General features: G+C 53.2%; 1 protein-coding gene across 3 annotated transcripts in view; it reads right to left on the bottom strand.

Annotated features, from left to right (window-relative positions):
• CACNA1H (calcium voltage-gated channel subunit alpha1 H) overlaps positions 1–19817 on the bottom strand; it is a 417435-nt gene that overhangs the window by 397274 nt on the left and 344 nt on the right. For all 3 annotated transcript variants that reach the window (XM_075565791.1, XM_075565793.1, XM_075565792.1), the window contains exons 1-2: positions 19491–19817; positions 16932–17244 (exon numbers count right to left, since the gene is read on the bottom strand). The exon at positions 19491–19817 is cut by the window's right edge. In XM_075565791.1, the coding sequence (XP_075421906.1) occupies positions 16932–17229 (298 nt within the window). In that variant the 5' untranslated portion in view covers positions 17230–17244; positions 19491–19817. The remainder of the gene's footprint in view (positions 1–16931; positions 17245–19490) is intronic.

Below are 19817 nucleotides of genomic sequence, written 5' to 3'. Positions count from 1 at the left end.
ACAGTACATTTATCCAACTCTCAAGGTGAGTAAGATCCAAGCATAGTGATCATAATTAGGAAGCACCACTCCATCACCCCAACTAACAAGCACCCCTACATCACCCCAACTAACAAGCACCCCTCCAACACCCCAACTAACAAACACCCCTCAATCACCCCAACTAACAAGCACCCCTCCATCACCCCAACTAACAAGCACCCCTCCATCACCCCAACTAACACGCACCCCTCCATCACCCCAACTAACAAGCAACCCTCCAACACCCCAACTAACAAGCAACCCTCCATCACCCCAACTAACAAGCAACCCTCCATCACCCCAACTAACAAGCAACCCTCCAACACCCCAACTAACAAGCAACCCTCCAACACCCCAACTAACAAGCACCCCTCCATCACCCCAACTAACAAGCACCCCTCCATCACCCCAACTAACAAGCACCCCTCCATCACCCCAACTAACAAGCACCCTTCCATCACCACAATTAACAAGCAACCCTCCAACACCCCAACTAACAAGCACCCTTACATCACCCCAACTAACAAGCACCCCTCCATCACCCCAACTAACACGCACCCCTCCATCACCCCCAACTAACAAGCACCCCTCCATCACCCCAACTAACAAGCACCCCTCCATCACCCCAACTAACAAGCACCCCTCCATCACCCCAACTAACAAGCACCCCTCCATCACCCCAACTAACAAGCACCCCTCAATCACCCCAACTAACACGCACCCCTCCATCACCCCCAACTAACAAGCACCTCTCCAACACCCCAACTAACAAGCACCCCTACATCACCCCAACTAACAAGCACCCCTCCATCATCCCCACCTAACAAGCACCCCTCCATCACCCCACCTAACAAGCACCCCTCCATCACCCCACCTAACAAGCACCCCTCCATCACCCCATCTAACAAGCACCCATCCATCACCCCACCTAACAACCACCCCTCCATCACCCCCACCTAACAAGCACCCCTCCATCACCCCACCTAAAAAGCACCCCTCCATCACCCCACCTAATAAGCACCCCTCCATCAACCACCCTAATAAGCACCCCTCCATCACCCCCACCTAACAAGCACCCCTCCATCACCCCCACCTAACAAGCACCCCTTCATCACCCCTACCTAATAAGCACCCCTCCATCACCCCTAACTAATAAGAACCCCTCCATCACCCCCACCTAACAAGCACCCCTCCATCACCTCCATCTAACAAGCACCCCTCCATCACTCCTACCTAATAAGCACCCCTCCATCACCCCACCTAACAAGCACCCCTCCATCACCCCCACCTAATAAGCACCCCTCCATCACCTCCATCTAACAAGCACTCCTCCATCACCCCACCAACAAGCACCCCTCCATCACCCCCACCTAACAAGCACCCCTTCATCACCCCTACCTAATAAGCACCCCTCCATCACCCCTAACTAATAAGCACCCCTCCATCACCCCCACCTAACAAGCACCCCTCCATCACCCCCACCTAATAAGCACCCCTCCATCACCTCCATCTAACAAGCACTCCTCCATCACCCCACCAACAAGCACCCCTCCATCACCCCTACCTAATAAGCACCCCTCCATCACCCCACCTAATAAGCACTCCTCCATCACCCCACCTAATAAGCACCCTTCCATCACCCCAACTAACAAGCACTCCTCCATCACCCCACCTAACAAGCACCCCTCCATCACCCCTACCTAATAAGCACCCCTCCATCACCCCACCTAATAAGCACCCCTCCATCACCCCACCTAATAAGCACCCTTCCATCACCCCATCTAACAAGCACTCCTCCATCACCCCACCTAACAAGCACTCCTCCATCACCTCCATCTAACAAGCACCCCTCCATCACCCCACCTAACAACCACCCCCTCCATCACCAGCACCTAACAAGCACCCCTCCATCACCCCACCTAACAAGCACCCCTCCATTACCCCACCTAACAAGCACCCCTCTATCACCCCCACCTAACAAGCACCCCTCCATCACCCCCACCTAATAAGCACCCCTCTATCACCCCCACCTAACAAGCACCCCTCTATCACCCCCACCTAACAAGCACTCCTCCATCACCCCCACCTAACAAGCACCCCCATCACCCCCACCTAACAACAACCCCTCCATCACCCCACCTAACAAGCACCCCTTCATCACCCCACCTAACAAGCACCCCTCCATCACCCCACCTAACATGCACTCCTCCATCACCCCCACCTAACAAGCACCCCTCCATCACCCCACCTAACAAGTACTCCTCCATCACCCCGGCCTAACAAGCACTCCTCCATCACCCCACCTAACAAGCATCCCTCCATCACCCCACCTAACAAGCACCCCTCCATCACCCCACCTAACATGCACTCCTCCATCACCCCCACCTAACAAGCACCCCTCCATCACCCCACATAACAAGCACCCCTCTATCACCCCACCTAACAAGCACCCCCCATCACCCCACCTAACAAGCACTCCTCCATCACCCCCACTTAACAAGCACCCCCATCACCCCCACCTAACAACAACCCCTCCATCACCCCCACCTAACAAGCACCCCTCCATTACCCCACCTAACAAGTACCCCTCCATCACCCCACCTAACAAGTACTCCTCCATCACCCCACCTAAGCACCCCTCCATCACCCCACCTAACCAGCACCCCATCATCACCCCAACTAACAAGCACCCCTCCATCACCCCACCTAACAAGCACCCCTCCATCACCCCACCTAACATGCACTCCTCCATCACCCCCACCTAACAAGCACCCCTCCATCACCCCACCTAACCAGCACCCCATCATCACCCCACCTAACAAGCATCCCTCCATCACCCCACCTAACAAGCAACCCTCCATCACCCCACCTAACATGCACTCCTCCATCACCCCCACCTAACAAGCACCCCTCCATCACCCCACCTAACAAGCACCCCTCTATCACCCCACCTAACAAGCACCCCCCATCACCCCACCTAACAAGCACTCCTCCATCACCCCCACCTAACAAGCACCCCCATCACCCCCACCTAACAACAACCCTTCCATCACCCCCACCTAACAAGCACCCCTCCATTACCCCACCTAACAAGTACCCCTCCATCACCCCACCTAACAAGCACTCCTCCATCACCCCACCTAAGCACCCCTCCATCACCCCATCTAACAAGCACCCTTCCATCCCCCTCCCTAACAAGCACCCCTCCATCAACCAACCTAACAAGCACCCCTCCATCACCCCCACCTAACAAGCACTCCTCCATCAACCCATCTAAAAAGCACCCCTCCATCACCCCACCTAAGCACCCCTCCATCACACCCACCTAACAAGCACCCCTCCATCACCCCCACCTAACAAGCACCCCTCCATCACCCCACCTAACAAGCACCCCTCCATAACCCCCACCTAACAAGCACTCCTCCATCACCCCACCTAAGCACCCCTCCATCACCCCACCTAAAAAGCACCCCTCCATCACCCCCACCTAACAAGCACCCCCCATCACCCCACCTAACAAGCACCCCTCCATCATCCCACCTAACAAGCACCCCTCCATCACCCCACTTAACAAGCACCCCTCCATCACCCCACCTAACAAGCACCCCTCCATCAACCCACCTAACAAGCACCCCTCCATCACCCCACCTAACAAGCACCCCTCCATCACCCCCACCTAACAAGCACCCCTCCATCACCCCACCTAACAAGCACCCCTCCATCACCCCACCTAACAAGCACCCCTCCATCACCCCACCTAACAAGCACCCCTCCATCACCCCACCTAACAAGCACCCCTCCATCACCCCCACCTAACAAGCACCCCTCCATCACCCCACCTAACAAGCACCCCTCCATCACCCCTCCTAACAAGCACCCCTCCATCACCCCACCTAACAAGCCCCCCTCCATCACCCCACCTAACAAGCACCCCTCCATCACCCCCACCTAACAACCACCCTTCCATCACCCCCACCTAACAACCACCCTTTCATCACCCCACCTAACAAGCACCCTCCATCACCCCCACCTAACAACCACCCTTCCATCACCCCCACCTAACAAGCACCCCTCCATCACCCCACCTAACAAGCACCCCTCTATCACCCCACCTAACAAGCACCCCCCATCACCCCACCTAACAAGCACTCCTCCATCACCCCCACCTAACAAGCACCCCCATCACCCCCACCTAACAATAACCCCTCCATCACCCCCACCTAACAAGCACCCCTCCATTACCCCACCTAACAAGTACCCCTCCATCACCCCACCTAACAAGCACTCCTCCATCACCCCACCTAAGCACCCCTCCATCACCCCACCTAACCAGCACCCCATCATCACCCCAACTAACAAGCACCCCTCCATCACCCCACCTAAGCACCCCTCCATCACCCCCATCTAACAAGCACCCTTACATCCCCCTCCCTAACAAGCACCCCTCCATCAACCAACCTAACAAGCACCCCTCCATCACCCCCACCTAACAACCACCCTTCCATCACCCCCACCTAACAACCACCCCTCCATCACCCCCACCTAACAACCACCCTTCCATCACCCCCACCTAACAAGCACCCCTCCATCACCCCACCTAACAAGCACCCCTCTATCACCCCACCTAACAAGCACCCCCCATCACCCCACCTAACAAGCACTCCTCCATCACCCCCATCTAACAACCACCCCCCATCACCCCACCTAACAAGCACCCCTCCATCACCTCCACTTAACAAGCACCCCTCCATCACCCCACCTAACAAGCACCCCTCCATCACCCCCACCTAACAAGCACTTCTCCATCACCCCACCTAACAAGCACTCCTACATCACCCCCACCTAACAAGCACCCCTCCATCACCCCACCTAACAAGCACCCCTCCATCATCCCCACCTAACAAGCACCCCCATCACCCCCACCTAACAAGCACCCCTCCATCACCCCACCTAAAAAGCACCCCTCCATCACCCCACCTAAGCACCCCTCCATCCCCCCACCTAACAAGCAACCCTCCATCACCCCACCTAACAAGCACCACTCCATCACCCCAACTAAGCACCCCTCCATCACCCCACCTAAACAGCACCCTTCCATCACCCCCACCTAACAAGCACCCCTCCATCACCCCACCTAACCAGCACCCCTCCATCACCCCCACCTAATAAGCACCCCTCCATCACCCCACCTAATAAGCACCCCTCCATCACCCCACCTAACAAGCACCCCTCCATCACCCCCACCTAACAAGCACCCCTCCATCACCCCACCTAACAAGCACTCCTCCATCACCCCACCTAAACAGCACCCTTCCATCACCCCCACCTAACAAGCACCCCTCCATCACCCCACCTAACAAGCACCCCTCCATCACCCCCACCTAATAAGCACCCCTCCATCACCCCACCTAACAACCACCCCTCCATCACCCCTACCTAACAACCACCCCCTCCATCACCCCCACCTAACAAGCACCCCTCCATCACCCCACCTAACAAGCACCCCTCTATCACCCCACCTAACAAGCACCCCCCATCACCCCACCTAACAAGCACTCCTCCATCACCCCCACCTAACAAGCACCCCCATCACCCCCACCTAACAACAACCCCATCATCACCCCACCTAACAAGCACCCCACCATTACCCCACCTAACAAGTACCCCTCCATCACCCCACCTAACAAGCACTCCTCCATCACCCCACCTAAGCACCCCTCCATCACCCCACCTAACCAGCACCCCATCATCACCCCAACTAACAAGCACCCCTCCATCACCCCACCTAAGCACCCCTCCATCACCCCCATCTAATAAGCACCCTTCCATCCCCCTCCCTAACAAGCACCCCTCCATCAACCAACCTAACAAGCACCCCTCCATCACCCCCACCTAACAAGCACTCCTCCATCAACCCATCTAACAAGCACCCCTCCATCACCCCACCTAAGCACCCCTCCATCACACCCACCTAACAAGCACCCCTCCATCACCCCCACCTAACAAGCACCCCTCCATCACCCCACCTAACAAGCACCCCTCCATAACCCCCACCTAACAAGCACTCCTCCATCACCCCACCTAAGCACCCCTCCATCACCCCACCTAACAAGCACCCCTCCATCACCCCCACCTAACAAGCACCCCCCATCACCCCACCTAACAAGCACCCCTCCATCACCCCACCTAACAAGCACCCCTCCATCACCCCCACCTAACAAGCACCCCTACATCATCCCCACCTAACAAGCACCCCTCCATCACTCCCACCTAACAAGCCCTCCTCCATCACCCCACCTAAGCACCCCTCCATCACCCCACCTAAACAGCACCCTTCCATCACCCCCACCTAACAAGCACCCCTCCATCACCCCACCTAAAAAGCACCCCTCCATCACCCCACCTAAACAGCACCCTTCCATCACCCCCACCTAACAAGCACCCCTCCATCACCCCACCTAATAAGCACCCCTCCATCACTCCTACCTAATAAGCACTCCTCCATCACCCCACCTAATAAGCACCCCTCCATCACCCCCACCTAACAAATACCTCTCCATCACCCCACCTAACAAGCACCCCTCCATCACCCCACCTAAGCACCCCTCCATCACCCCACCTAAACAGCACCCTTCCATCACCCCCACCTAACAAGCACCCCTCCATCACCCCACCTAAAAAGCACCCCTCCATCACCCCACCTAATAAGCACCCCTCCATCACCCCTACCTAATAAGCACCCCTCCATCACCCCCACCTAACAAGCACCCCTCCATCACCCCCACCTAACAAGCACCCCTTCATCACCCCTACCTAATAAGCACCCCTCCATCACCCCTAACTAATAAGAACCCCTCCATCACCCCCACCTAACAAGCACCCCTCCATCACCTTCATCTAAAAAGCACCCCTCCATCACTCCTACCTAATAAGCACCCCTCCATTATCCCACCTAACAAGCACCCCTCCATCACCCCCACCTAATAAGCACCCCTCCATCACCTCCATCTAACAAGCACTCCTCCATCACCCCACCAACAAGCACCCCTCCATCACCCCCACCTAACAAGCACCCCTTCATCACCCCTACCTAATAAGCACCCCTCAATCACCCCTAACTAATAAGCACCCCTCCATCACCCCCACCTAACAAGCACCCCTCCATCACCTCCATCTAACAAGCACCCCTCCATCACTCCTACCTAATAAGCACCCCTCCATCACCCCACCTAACAAGCACCCCTCCATCACCCCCACCTAATAAGCACCCCTCCATCACCTCCATCTAACAAGCACTCCTCCATCACCCCACCAACAAGCACCCCTCCATCACCCCTACCTAATAAGCACCCCTCCATCACCCCACCTAATAAGCACCCCTCCATCACCCCACCTAATAAGCACCCTTCCATCACCCCAACTAACAAGCACTCCTCCATCACCCCACCTAACAAGCACCCCTCCATCACCCCTACCTAATAAGCACCCCTCCATCACCCCACCTAATAAGCACCCCTCCATCACCCCACCTAATAAGCACCCTTCCATCACCCCATCTAACAAGCACTCCTCCATCACCCCACCTAACAAGCACTCCTCCATCACCTCCACCTAACAAGCACCCCTCCATCACCCCCACCTAATAAGCACCCCTCCATCACCTCCATCTAACAAGCACTCCTCCATCACCCCACCTAACAAGCACCCCTCCATCACCCCCACTTAACAAGCACCCCTCCATCACCCCACCTAAAAAGCACCCCTCCATCATCCCACCTAATAAGCACCCCTCCATCACCCCTACCTAACAAGCACCCCTCCATCACCTCCATCAAACAAGCACCCCTCCATCACCCCTACCTAATAAGCACCCCTCCATCACCCCACCTAATAAGCACCCCTCCATCACCCCTACCTAATAAGCACCCCTCCATCACCCCTACCTGACAAGCACCCCTCCATCACCCCCACCTAACAAACACCCCTCCATCACCCCACCTAACAAGCACCCCTCCATCACCCCACCTAAGCACCCCTCCATCACCCCACCTAAACAGCACCCTTCCATCACCCCCACCTAACAAGCACCCCTCCATCACCCCACCTAAAAAGCACCCCTCCATCACCCCACCTAATAAGCACCCATCCATCACCCCTACCTAATAAGCACCCCTCCATCACCCCCACCTAACAAGCACCCCTCCATCACCCCCACCTAACAAGCACCCCTTCATCACCCCTACCTAATAAGCACCCCTCCATCACCCCTAACTAATAAGAACCCCTCCATCACCCCCACCTAACAAGCACCCCTCCATCACCTCCATCTAAAAAGCACCCCTCCATCACTCCTACCTAATAAGCACCCCTCCATCACCCCACCTAACAAGCACCCCTCCATCACCCCCACCTAATAAGCACCCCTCCATCACCTCCATCTAACAAGCACTCCTCCATCACCCCACCAACAAGCACCCCTCCATCACCCCACCTAACAAGCACCCCTTCATCACCCCTACCTAATAAGCACCCCTCCATCACCCCTAACTAATAAGCACCCCTCCATCACCCCCACCTAACAAGCACCCCTCCATCACCTCCATCTAACAAGCACCCCTCCATCACTCCTACCTAATAAGCACCCCTCCATCACCCCACCTAACAAGCACCCCTCCATCACCCCCACCTAATAAGCACCCCTCCATCACCTCCATCTAACAAGCACTCCTCCATCACCCCACCAACAAGCACCCCTCCATCACCCCTACCTAATAAGCACCCCTCCATCACCCCACCTAATAAGCACCCCTCCATCACCCCACCTGATAAGCACCCTTCCATCACCCCAGCTAACAAGCACTCCTCCATCACCCCACCTAACAAGCACCCCTCCATCACCCCTACCTAATAAGCACCTTCCATCACCCCACCTAATAAGCACCCCTCCATCACCCCATCTAATAAGCACCCTTCCATCACCCCATCTAACAAGCACTCCTCCATCACCCCACCTAACAAGCACTCCTCCATCACCTCCACCTAACAAGCACCCCTCCATCACCCCCACCTAATAAGCACCCCTCCATCACCTCCATCTAACAAGCACTCCTCCATCACCCCACCTAACAAGCACCCCTCCATCACCCCTACCTAATAAGCACCCCTCCCTCACCCCACCTAACAAGCACGCCTCCATCACCCCACCTAACAACCACCCCTCCATCACCCCCACCTAACAAGCACCCCTCCATCACCCCACCTAACAAGCACCCCTCCATCACCCCCACCTAATAAGCACCCCTCCATCACCTCCATCTAACAAGCACTCCTCCATCACCCCACCAACAAGCACCCCTCCATCACCCCTACCTAATAAGCACCCCTCCATCACCCCACCTAATAAGCACCCCTCCATCACCCCACCTAATAAGCACCCTTCCATCACCCCAGCTAACAAGCACTCCTCCATCACCCCACCTAACAAGCACCCCTCCATCACCCCTACCTAATAAGCACCCTCCATCACCCCACCTAATAAGCACCCCTCCATCACCCCATCTAATAAGCACCCTTCCATCACCCCATCTAACAAGCACTCCTCCATCACCCCACCTAACAAGCACTCCTCCATCACCTCCACCTAACAAGCACCCCTCCATCACCCCCACCTAATAAGCACCCCTCCATCACCTCCATCTAACAAGCACTCCTCCATCACCCCACCTAACAAGCACCCCTCCATCACCCCTACCTAATAAGCACCCCTCCCTCACCCCACCTAACAAGCACGCCTCCATCACCCCACCTAACAACCACCCCTCCATCACCCCCACCTAACAAGCACCCCTCCATCACCCCACCTAACAAGCACCCCTCCATCACCCCCACCTCACAAGCACACCTCCATCACCCCACCTAACAAGCACCCCTCCATCACCCCCACCTAATAAGCACCCCTCCATCACCCCACCTAATAAGCACCCCTCCATCACCCCACCTAACAAGCACCCCTCCATCACCCCCACCTAACAAGCACCCCTCCATTACCCCACCTAACAAGCACCCCTCCATCACCCCCACCTAACAAGCACCCCTCCATCACCCCACCTAACAAGCACCCCTCCATCACCCCACCTAAGCACCCCTCCATCACCCCACCTAAACAGCACCCTTCCATCACCCCCACCTAACAAGCACCCTCCATCACCCCACCTAAAAAGCACCCCTCCATCACCCCACCTAATAAGCACCCCTCCATCACCCCTACCTAACAAGCACCCCTCCATCACCTCCATCTAACAAGCACCCCTCCATCACCCCTACCTAACAAGCACCCCTCCATCACCTCCATCTAACAAGCACCCCTCCATCACCCCTACCTAACAAGCACCCCTCCATCACCCCACCTAATAAGCACCCCTCCATCACCCCTACCTAATAAGCACCCCTCCATCACCCCCACCTAATAAGCACCCCTCCATCACCCCTACATAATAAGCACCCCTCCATCACCCCCACCTAACAAGCACCCCTCCATCACCCCCACCTAACAAGCACCCCTTCATCACCCCTTCCTAGTAAGCACCCCTCCATCAACCCTACCTAATAAGCACCCCTCCATCACCCCCACCTAACAAGCACCCCTCCATCACCTCCATCTAACAAGCACCCCTCCATCACCCCTACCTAATAAGCACCCCTCCATCACCCCACCTAACAAGCACCCCTCCATCACCCCTACCTAATAAGCACCCCTCCATCACCCCTACCTAACAAGCACTCCTCCATCACCTCCATCTAACAAGCACCCCTCCATCACCCCACCTAACAAGCACCCCTCCATCACCCCTACCTAATAAGCACCCCTCCATCACCCCTACCTAACAAGCACTCCTCCATCACCTCCACCTAACAAGCACCCATCCATCACCCCTACCTAATAAGCACCCCTCCATCACCCCACCTAATAAGCACCCCTACATCACCTCCATCTAACAAGCACCCCTCCATCACCCCACCTAACAAGCACCCCTCCATCACCCCACCTAACAAGCACCACTACATCACCCCACCTAACAAGCACCCCTCCATCACCCCCACCTAACAAGCACCCCTCCATCACCCCCACCTAACACGCACCCCTACATCACCTACATCTAACAAGCACCCCTCCATCACCCCACCTAACAAGCACCCCTCCATCACCCCTACCTAATAAGCACCCCTCCATCACCCCTACCTAACAAGCACCCCTCCATCACCCCACCTAACAAGCACCCCTCCATCACCCCACCTAACAAGCACCCCTCCATCACCCCACCTAACAAGCACCCCTACATCACCTCCATCTAACAAGCACCCCTCCATCACCCCACCTATCAAGCACCCCTCCATCACCCCTACCTAATAAGCACCCCTCCATCACCCCTACCTAACAAGCACCCCTCCATCACCTCCATCTAACAAGCACCCCTCCAGCACCCCACCTAACAAGCACCCCTCCATCACCCTTGCCTAACAAGCACCCCTCCATCACCCCTACCTAATAAGCACCCCTCCCTCACCCCACCTAACAAGCACCCCTCCATCACCCCTACCTAACAAGCACCCCTCCATCACCCCACCTAACAAGCACCCCTCCATCACCCCACCTAACAAGCACCCCTCCATCACCCCACCTAACAAGCACCCCTCCATCACCCCACCTAACAAGCACCCCTCCATCACCCCACCTAACAAGCACCCCTCCATCACCCCACCTAACAAGCACCCCTCCATCACCCCACCTAACAAGCACCCCTCCATCACCCCACCTAACAAGCACCCCTCCATCACCCCACCTAACAAGCACCCCTCCATCACCCCACCTAACAACCACCCCTCCATCACCCCCACCTAACAAGCACCCCTCCATCACCCCACCTAACAAGCACCCCTCCATCACCCCACCTAACAAGCACCCCTCCATCACCCCACCTAACAAGCACCCCTCCATCACCCCACCTAACAAGCACCCCTCCATCACCCCACCTAACAAGCACCCCTCCATCACCCCACCTAACAACCACCCATCCATCACCCCACCTAACAACCACCCCTCCATCACCCCCACCTAACAAGCATCCCTCTATCACCCCACCTAAGAAGCACCCCTCCATCACCCCACCTAACAAGCACCCCTCTATCACCCCCACCTAACAAGCACCCCTCCATCACCCCCACCTAACAAGCACCCCTCCATCACCCCACCTAACAAGCACCCCTCCATCACCCCCACCTAACAAGCACCCCTCCATCACCTCCATCTAACAAGCACCCTTCCATCACCCCACCTAACAAGCACTCCTCCATCACCCCACCCAACAAGCACCTCTCCATCACCCCCACCTAACAAGCACCCCCCATCACCCCCACCTAACAAGCACTCCTACATCACCCCACCTAACAAGCACATCCTTATCACCCCCAACTAACCAGCACCCCTCTATCACCCCACCTAACAAGCACTCCTCCATCACCCCACCTAACAAGCACTCCTCCATCACCCCACCTAACAAGCACCCCTCCATCACCCCCACCTAACAAGCACCCCTCCATCACCCCACCTAACAAGCACTCCTCCTTCACCCCACCTAACAAGCACCTCTCCATCACCCCCACCTAACAAGCACCCCCCATCACCCCTACCTAATAAGCACCCCTCCATCACCCCACCTAACAAGCACCCCTCCATCACCCCTACCTAATAAGCACCCCTCCATCACCCCTACCTAACAAGCACTCCTCCATCACCTCCATCTAACAAGCACCCCTCCATCACCCCACCTAACAAGCACCCCTCCATCACCCCTACCTAATAAGCACCCCTCCATCACCCCTACCTAACAAGCACTCCTCCATCACCTCCACCTAACAAGCACCCATCCATCACCCCTACCTAATAAGCACCCCTCCATCACCCCACCTAATAAGCACCCCTACATCACCTCCATCTAACAAGCACCCCTCCATCACCCCACCTAACAAGCACCCCTCCATCACCCCACCTAACAAGCACCACTACATCACCCCACCTAACAAGCACCCCTCCATCACCCCCACCTAACAAGCACCCCTCCATCACCCCCACCTAACACGCACCCCTACATCACCTACATCTAACAAGCACCCCTCCATCACCCCACCTAACAAGCACCCCTCCATCACCCCTACCTAATAAGCACCCCTCCATCACCCCTACCTAACAAGCACCCCTCCATCACCCCACCTAACAAGCACCCCTCCATCACCCCACCTAACAAGCACCCCTCCATCACCCCACCTAACAAGCACCCCTACATCACCTCCATCTAACAAGCACCCCTCCATCACCCCACCTATCAAGCACCCCTCCATCACCCCTACCTAATAAGCACCCCTCCATCACCCCTACCTAACAAGCACCCCTCCATCACCTCCATCTAACAAGCACCCCTCCAGCACCCCACCTAACAAGCACCCCTCCATCACCCTTGCCTAACAAGCACCCCTCCATCACCCCTACCTAATAAGCACCCCTCCCTCACCCCACCTAACAAGCACCCCTCCATCACCCCTACCTAACAAGCACCCCTCCATCACCCCACCTAACAAGCACCCCTCCATCACCCCACCTAACAAGCACCCCTCCATCACCCCACCTAACAAGCACCCCCTCCATCACCCCACCTAACAAGCACCCCTCCATCACCCCACCTAACAAGCACCCCTCCATCACCCCACCTAACAAGCACCCCTCCATCACCCCACCTAACAAGCACCCCTCCATCACCCCACCTAACAAGCACCCCTCCATCACCCCACCTAACAAGCACCCCTCCATCACCCCACCTAACAACCACCCCTCCATCACCCCCACCTAACAAGCACCCCTCCATCACCCCACCTAACAAGCACCCCTCCATCACCCCACCTAACAAGCACCCCTCCATCACCCCACCTAACAAGCACCCCTCCATCACCCCACCTAACAAGCACCCCTCCATCACCCCACCTAACAAGCACCCCTCCATCACCCCACCTAACAACCACCCATCCATCACCCCACCTAACAACCACCCCTCCATCACCCCCACCTAACAAGCATCCCTCTATCACCCCACCTAAGAAGCACCCCTCCATCACCCCACCTAACAAGCACCCCTCTATCACCCCCACCTAACAAGCACCCCTCCATCACCCCCACCTAACAAGCACCCCTCCATCACCCCACCTAACAAGCACCCCTCCATCACCCCCACCTAACAAGCACCCCTCCATCACCTCCATCTAACAAGCACCCTTCCATCACCCCACCTAACAAGCACTCCTCCATCACCCCACCCAACAAGCACCTCTCCATCACCCCCACCTAACAAGCACCCCCCATCACCCCCACCTAACAAGCACTCCTACATCACCCCACCTAACAAGCACATCCTTATCACCCCCAACTAACCAGCACCCCTCTATCACCCCACCTAACAAGCACTCCTCCATCACCCCACCTAACAAGCACTCCTCCATCACCCCACCTAACAAGCACCCCTCCATCACCCCCACCTAACAAGCACCCCTCCATCACCCCACCTAACAAGCACTCCTCCTTCACCCCACCTAACAAGCACCTCTCCATCACCCCCACCTAACAAGCACCCCCCATCACCCCCACCTAACAAGCACTCCTACATCACCCCACCTAACAAGCACATGCCCATCACCCCCAACTAACAAGCACCCCTCTATCACCCCACCTAACAAACACTCTTACATCACCCCACCTAACAAGCACCCCTCCATCACCCCTACCTAATAAGCACCCCTCCATCACCCCACCTAATAAGCACCCCTCCATCACCCCCACCTAACAAGCCCCCCTCCATCACCCCTACCTAATTAGCCCCCCTCCATCACCCCCTGAAGGAGTAATAGGATCTCTCCAGCTTTTTTCCTCTGTTCTAAGACCAGGGCATGTACATCTTGCTCGATATGATATTATCAACACCAGTGCTGTTTATTTTACATTGATCTCAACTGTAACCAGGGCAATAAAAAGTACGACAAGTGGAGCTCAATATAAAAGAAATGCAAACATCTCTCCATTTACTGCTCATAACTAAATACCTCACACTGAGCGACATTTACTGTCCACATCATGAAACACACAAACACATTTTTATGACAATCAAATGTAACCGTTGTATGAATTACGCTTTAAACCCTTCCCTGCTGAATGAACCTACAACATTGTATTACTTAACAAAGCAGGACAAGAGAACCCAGCACCCAAAGGGTTAACATTAACACACTGCATGTGTTCCAAATGATTTGTCCAGGTCCAGGCGGGTGCTATAATTTGCAGAAGTAGTTTTGCCCCCCCCCCCCCCCCCCTATACATTATGGAAAATAAAGTACAATATATGCTTAACACAGCTCAGGAACAAACGAAGCAGTTTAAACACCTTGCGTAAGGCCTGTTGGATTGAGTTTCTTTATATAATGAGCAATTTGCACATCCATGTTAAACAGAGAGCAGGGGTGAGATTGCAGAAAAGCGCCATGCAATCTGCAGAGATCCATAATGTAGGAGATACACAGAGTACAGGGAAAAAATTCCACTTGTGAGCACATTCACATGTCTCAGACAGGTCCCCAAACCTACCTTTCTGCATAATGGCCCCAGGGGATTCTGGGTAATGACATGGAAATGAGCACTCGTGGGGTGTCACTTTCCCCTTCTTATTCATTTTAATATGGATCCTTATAAGCTGATGCCTGCTGCTAAAATGGATAAGAAGCAAAAAGTGACACACTGTGAATGCTCATTTGCATGTCATTACCCAGAATCCTAGGCTGCAGTGGAAGCACTGTATGCTAAGAGATAACGGGGTAGCATTGCAGGCCTGTCTGAGACGCGTGAATGTGCTCACACTGTGGGATTATTATTATTTTCTATAGTCTGTATGGTGGAGGTTTTTTTTGTCACTTTTGTTACTTACAGTAACTTAACAGAACAAACGGCCTATGTGCATATACAGTATATCGGTGATAATTTCAAAAGTTTTTTGGGGTGGGGGACACAAACCTGATTCACTTTGTATTACTCAACCTTTCACAGTTCCCCCAGCCTCTGCAAATAATGCAAAAAAGCCCCCCCCCCCCAAGATCCGTCAGACAAAAATATCCAATAGGATTTTTTTTCTACGTTTGCTGCAGTTTTATGTATGAATATTGAATATGATTAGCGTTACAGGGTAACTTTAACACACGCCCTTACGGGTGTTCTAATCAAGATTCCGCTTTTAAACTGGCTGGAAATGATCAGCACTAAAGCAGCACAAAGTTTTTCTTATGGTAACTTCCACAAAGTTCTTCCACAAATCACAGCAGCAGTCAGCAGCTAAGGAAAGGCATATGCCAAAGCCATTCAATTCTGAGAGTAGCACAGCAGGGTTTCCTGCCTGTTTCAAGTTACTCTGTTTCATCCTTGGCAAATCCAGCTTCTAAAAGCAAAGGTCTTTAGGGCCACTTGGATTTTTCAGGTGTAACGCATTGCCTGCAAAACCGTGTAACCCTTTCAGTGCAGGAGGGGGGCTTCCATGCATTGCATGGCCATCCCCTTCTGCACTGCAGGGGTTAAGACACCGTTTGCCATCCACATGTCCCCTTTGGCAGTTATTAAAAAAAAACAATGAGAATGATCCACCATACCACGTCCTCACCCAGTGCCACATTCATACCCAATCTCCAGAAAGGGAAACACAAAGCATTTGGGTCTGAAAAGAACAACACATGAGACAACCATCCATCCTGCCAGCTCCCCCTCCTGCGTGAGAGGATAGGGGGCCTTTGGGGATGACCTGTTGGTGTCCAGCCTCAATGGAAAGGATATGGGTTACAGACCAGTCTGAGGCACCAGCTGCGAGGACGGGTGGTTTGCTTGAACCAGAAGAAGACAGTGGGTGCCAGTGCAGGGTATGGGACCTGTTCTCCTTCCTCTGAGCCCAGGCCTTGCCCACGATCTCTTGCAGAGGAACCTCCTGAGCCCAAGCTTTCCAGAGCTGACTTTTCTGCACTTCCCCCATTCTCCTCCTCACCAGGGTCTCCATCCTGGGGCGCAGGGGGTATAGGGACCCGGATCTCATCTCCTGCCAGCGGCTGGAAGGGCTCTCTCCTCTCGCCATCAGTCATGATAGCACACGGCACCTGAGGGCAAGCAGTAAAGAACAAGGGTGAATTGGGAGGGGAGGTGGGGGGAGGGTGGGGGGAAGAAAGGCACCCTACAGAGAATCCAGAACTAGTGATGGGGCAAAAAAAAGAGGGGAGACAAAAAGGCAGGGCATCAAGAACAGGGAGCGGGCAGAGGAAAGGCAAGGAAAGAAAAGTGAGAGAGGGGGGAGACAGAATAAAAGAAGCGATGGAGGGAAGAGATAGACAAGAAAGAACTGGACAGGGAGAGGGAAAGAAGAAGAGGGAGAAGGGATAGAAGGGAAAGGGAGAGGAAGCAGGGAAGAGCAGGTGAATGATAGAACTAGAAGGGAATGAGATTAGGATATATACAAAAATGAAAGGGTGAGTAAGGGAGAGGTAAGCTGTAGCGAGGGAGGAAAACACGAAGAGAGGGAGACAAAGGGAACACGTGAAGACATTAAAGGAGAAAAGATACTCAAAAGTCAGGACAGAAAAGAACTGGGATGAAGGAGATAAGCCACAAATATGAAGAGAAGAGAGAACGGAGGGATGGTTGGTAACAATACAATACAGGAAATATCACAGCAGGAGAAGCAGGGAACAGATCTATACAAGGGGGGGTACGTTGTGTCAAAATGCACCTTCCCCGTATTCCAAACCCTCTGTTATAAAATGAAGCCTCAGCACCCCCTTTTATAGGCTCATATACTCCATCTAAAGAAGGAAGACCATGTTTGCCCCTTAGACAAAAAGTAAAGCAGGTCCTTTTGTCTAACACGGGCACTCCCTAATATAAAACCCAATGCATTATTAAGGAGCCTCTTTCCACGGGGACAGATTGATGGGGAATTCAAGGCAGGTTCAATCCAAAAGTGTATGAGCACAGATTGCCCCCATGATAATCCTCTCTCCATGTAGCTCACATACATACTACATAGACAGTGTACAGAAGAAAGTGTATATATGGTTCTTAAAGGATGTATGTTGAGTGTACAGTACAGACAACACACATACAACATGTATGTACAGTATAACTAGAGTATACTTATACTTTATATAAAGTATGCAAGAGCATGTGTGCAGAATAAATATGCTTTCATACAGTATACGTATTAAATATACATACGTGTGAGTGTACAGAGAATATACTTACTGTATACATAATGTTTCTAGAGAATATACATGTAGTGTGCACAGAGAATGCACAAAGAGTATACACATAATATGTTAGTGTGTACATATAGAACATGCAACATACATATATTACACGTAAGGAATGTAAATGTAGCATACATAGATTATACATACAGTAAGCACACATAACATGCAGTGAAAATATACAATGATCCTATGAAACTGCATGCATACAGTTACTGCATATATAAATAGTGAATACACAGACTATACACACAGTATATACAATTTACATACAGTAAACATACAGTAGACACCTAATATACATTCAGCACATTCGACTTCCACCACTGACTTGTTATTTATTTATAGGACTAAAATGATTCCTTGTGTCCAAATTTGGAAATAGCCACATATTTGTGAAAAGTCAAAAACATACTGAATTAAAAAAAAAAACCTCCGAGAGAAGGAAATGATTTCCTGATGTTCCCCGCACAGGATTCCTGACACATTTGTGGAAGGTACAAAAGTTGAGGAGACAAAGTGAATCCCTACATGGAAACCCCACACCCCTTCCAGACCCTTTCCACTTGAGACGACCCTGTGGTGCAGTTCCTAAACCCATATACATGCTCCCGTGACATTTGCAAATTATAAGGGTTGATAAAAGAGATCATTAAATAAACTTTAAAAAAAAGCCCCTGAAATTCTAATATCCCCCCTAACTGAACCCGCTTCATGGTGGAAGGATTTTATTTAAATACTCAAGCCTTGAATATTGTCTGAAGCAACATAAAGTTGTTCATACTTCACAGTGTTACCAGTAGAATAATGAGCACTCAGGGGTTACGCTACCTTAAGTAAAATCAACCTCAATTACCTGATGGTAACCCAAGCACTGAGTGCCTTATTACCCTGAGAATGGATGATTGTGGCTCAATCTACCATACATAAATCACTATTGTATTAATTTAGGCTGACCCCAATCTCCCAGTTACCTTCTCACCCCCACCCAAATATCACCTCCCCCCAGGATACCCCTGACCGTATTTACCTGATCCCTAAAAAGGAACTTGAGAAGTGTCCTATTAAGATACTAAGTAACCCTCCACCCCGATGTTCCTTACCTCGATTTAACGGGTTCCAGGCTTGCCAAAAGCATAGCTCACCTCCAGCTCACATGAAACACAAAGAGTAATAGGAATATCAGGGTGTAAGTGAGGAGGGGGGAGAAAGCCCAAACTGTTCCAGAAACTGTCAATCCAGCAGCTTCACTGGTTCTCCTGGTCCAGAATGGGTTAAATAAATGCAGGTGAGGTATCAGGGGACCATGTGTGTCTTCTTCTAGCTGGTGATAGGAAGGGGATAGGGGTTAGGGGATCTTGTATGACCAATTGTAGCCCTATAAATCAAGCAGGTTACTAGTTTTTGCGTCAGGTTCCACTCCTCTGGTC

Source organism: Ascaphus truei, chromosome 11 (genome assembly GCF_040206685.1).
Source record: "Ascaphus truei isolate aAscTru1 chromosome 11, aAscTru1.hap1, whole genome shotgun sequence".
NCBI lineage: Eukaryota > Metazoa > Chordata > Amphibia > Anura > Ascaphidae > Ascaphus > Ascaphus truei.
Note: the sequence above shows the minus strand (reverse complement) of the source record. Positions and strands in the feature narration are given on the sequence as shown.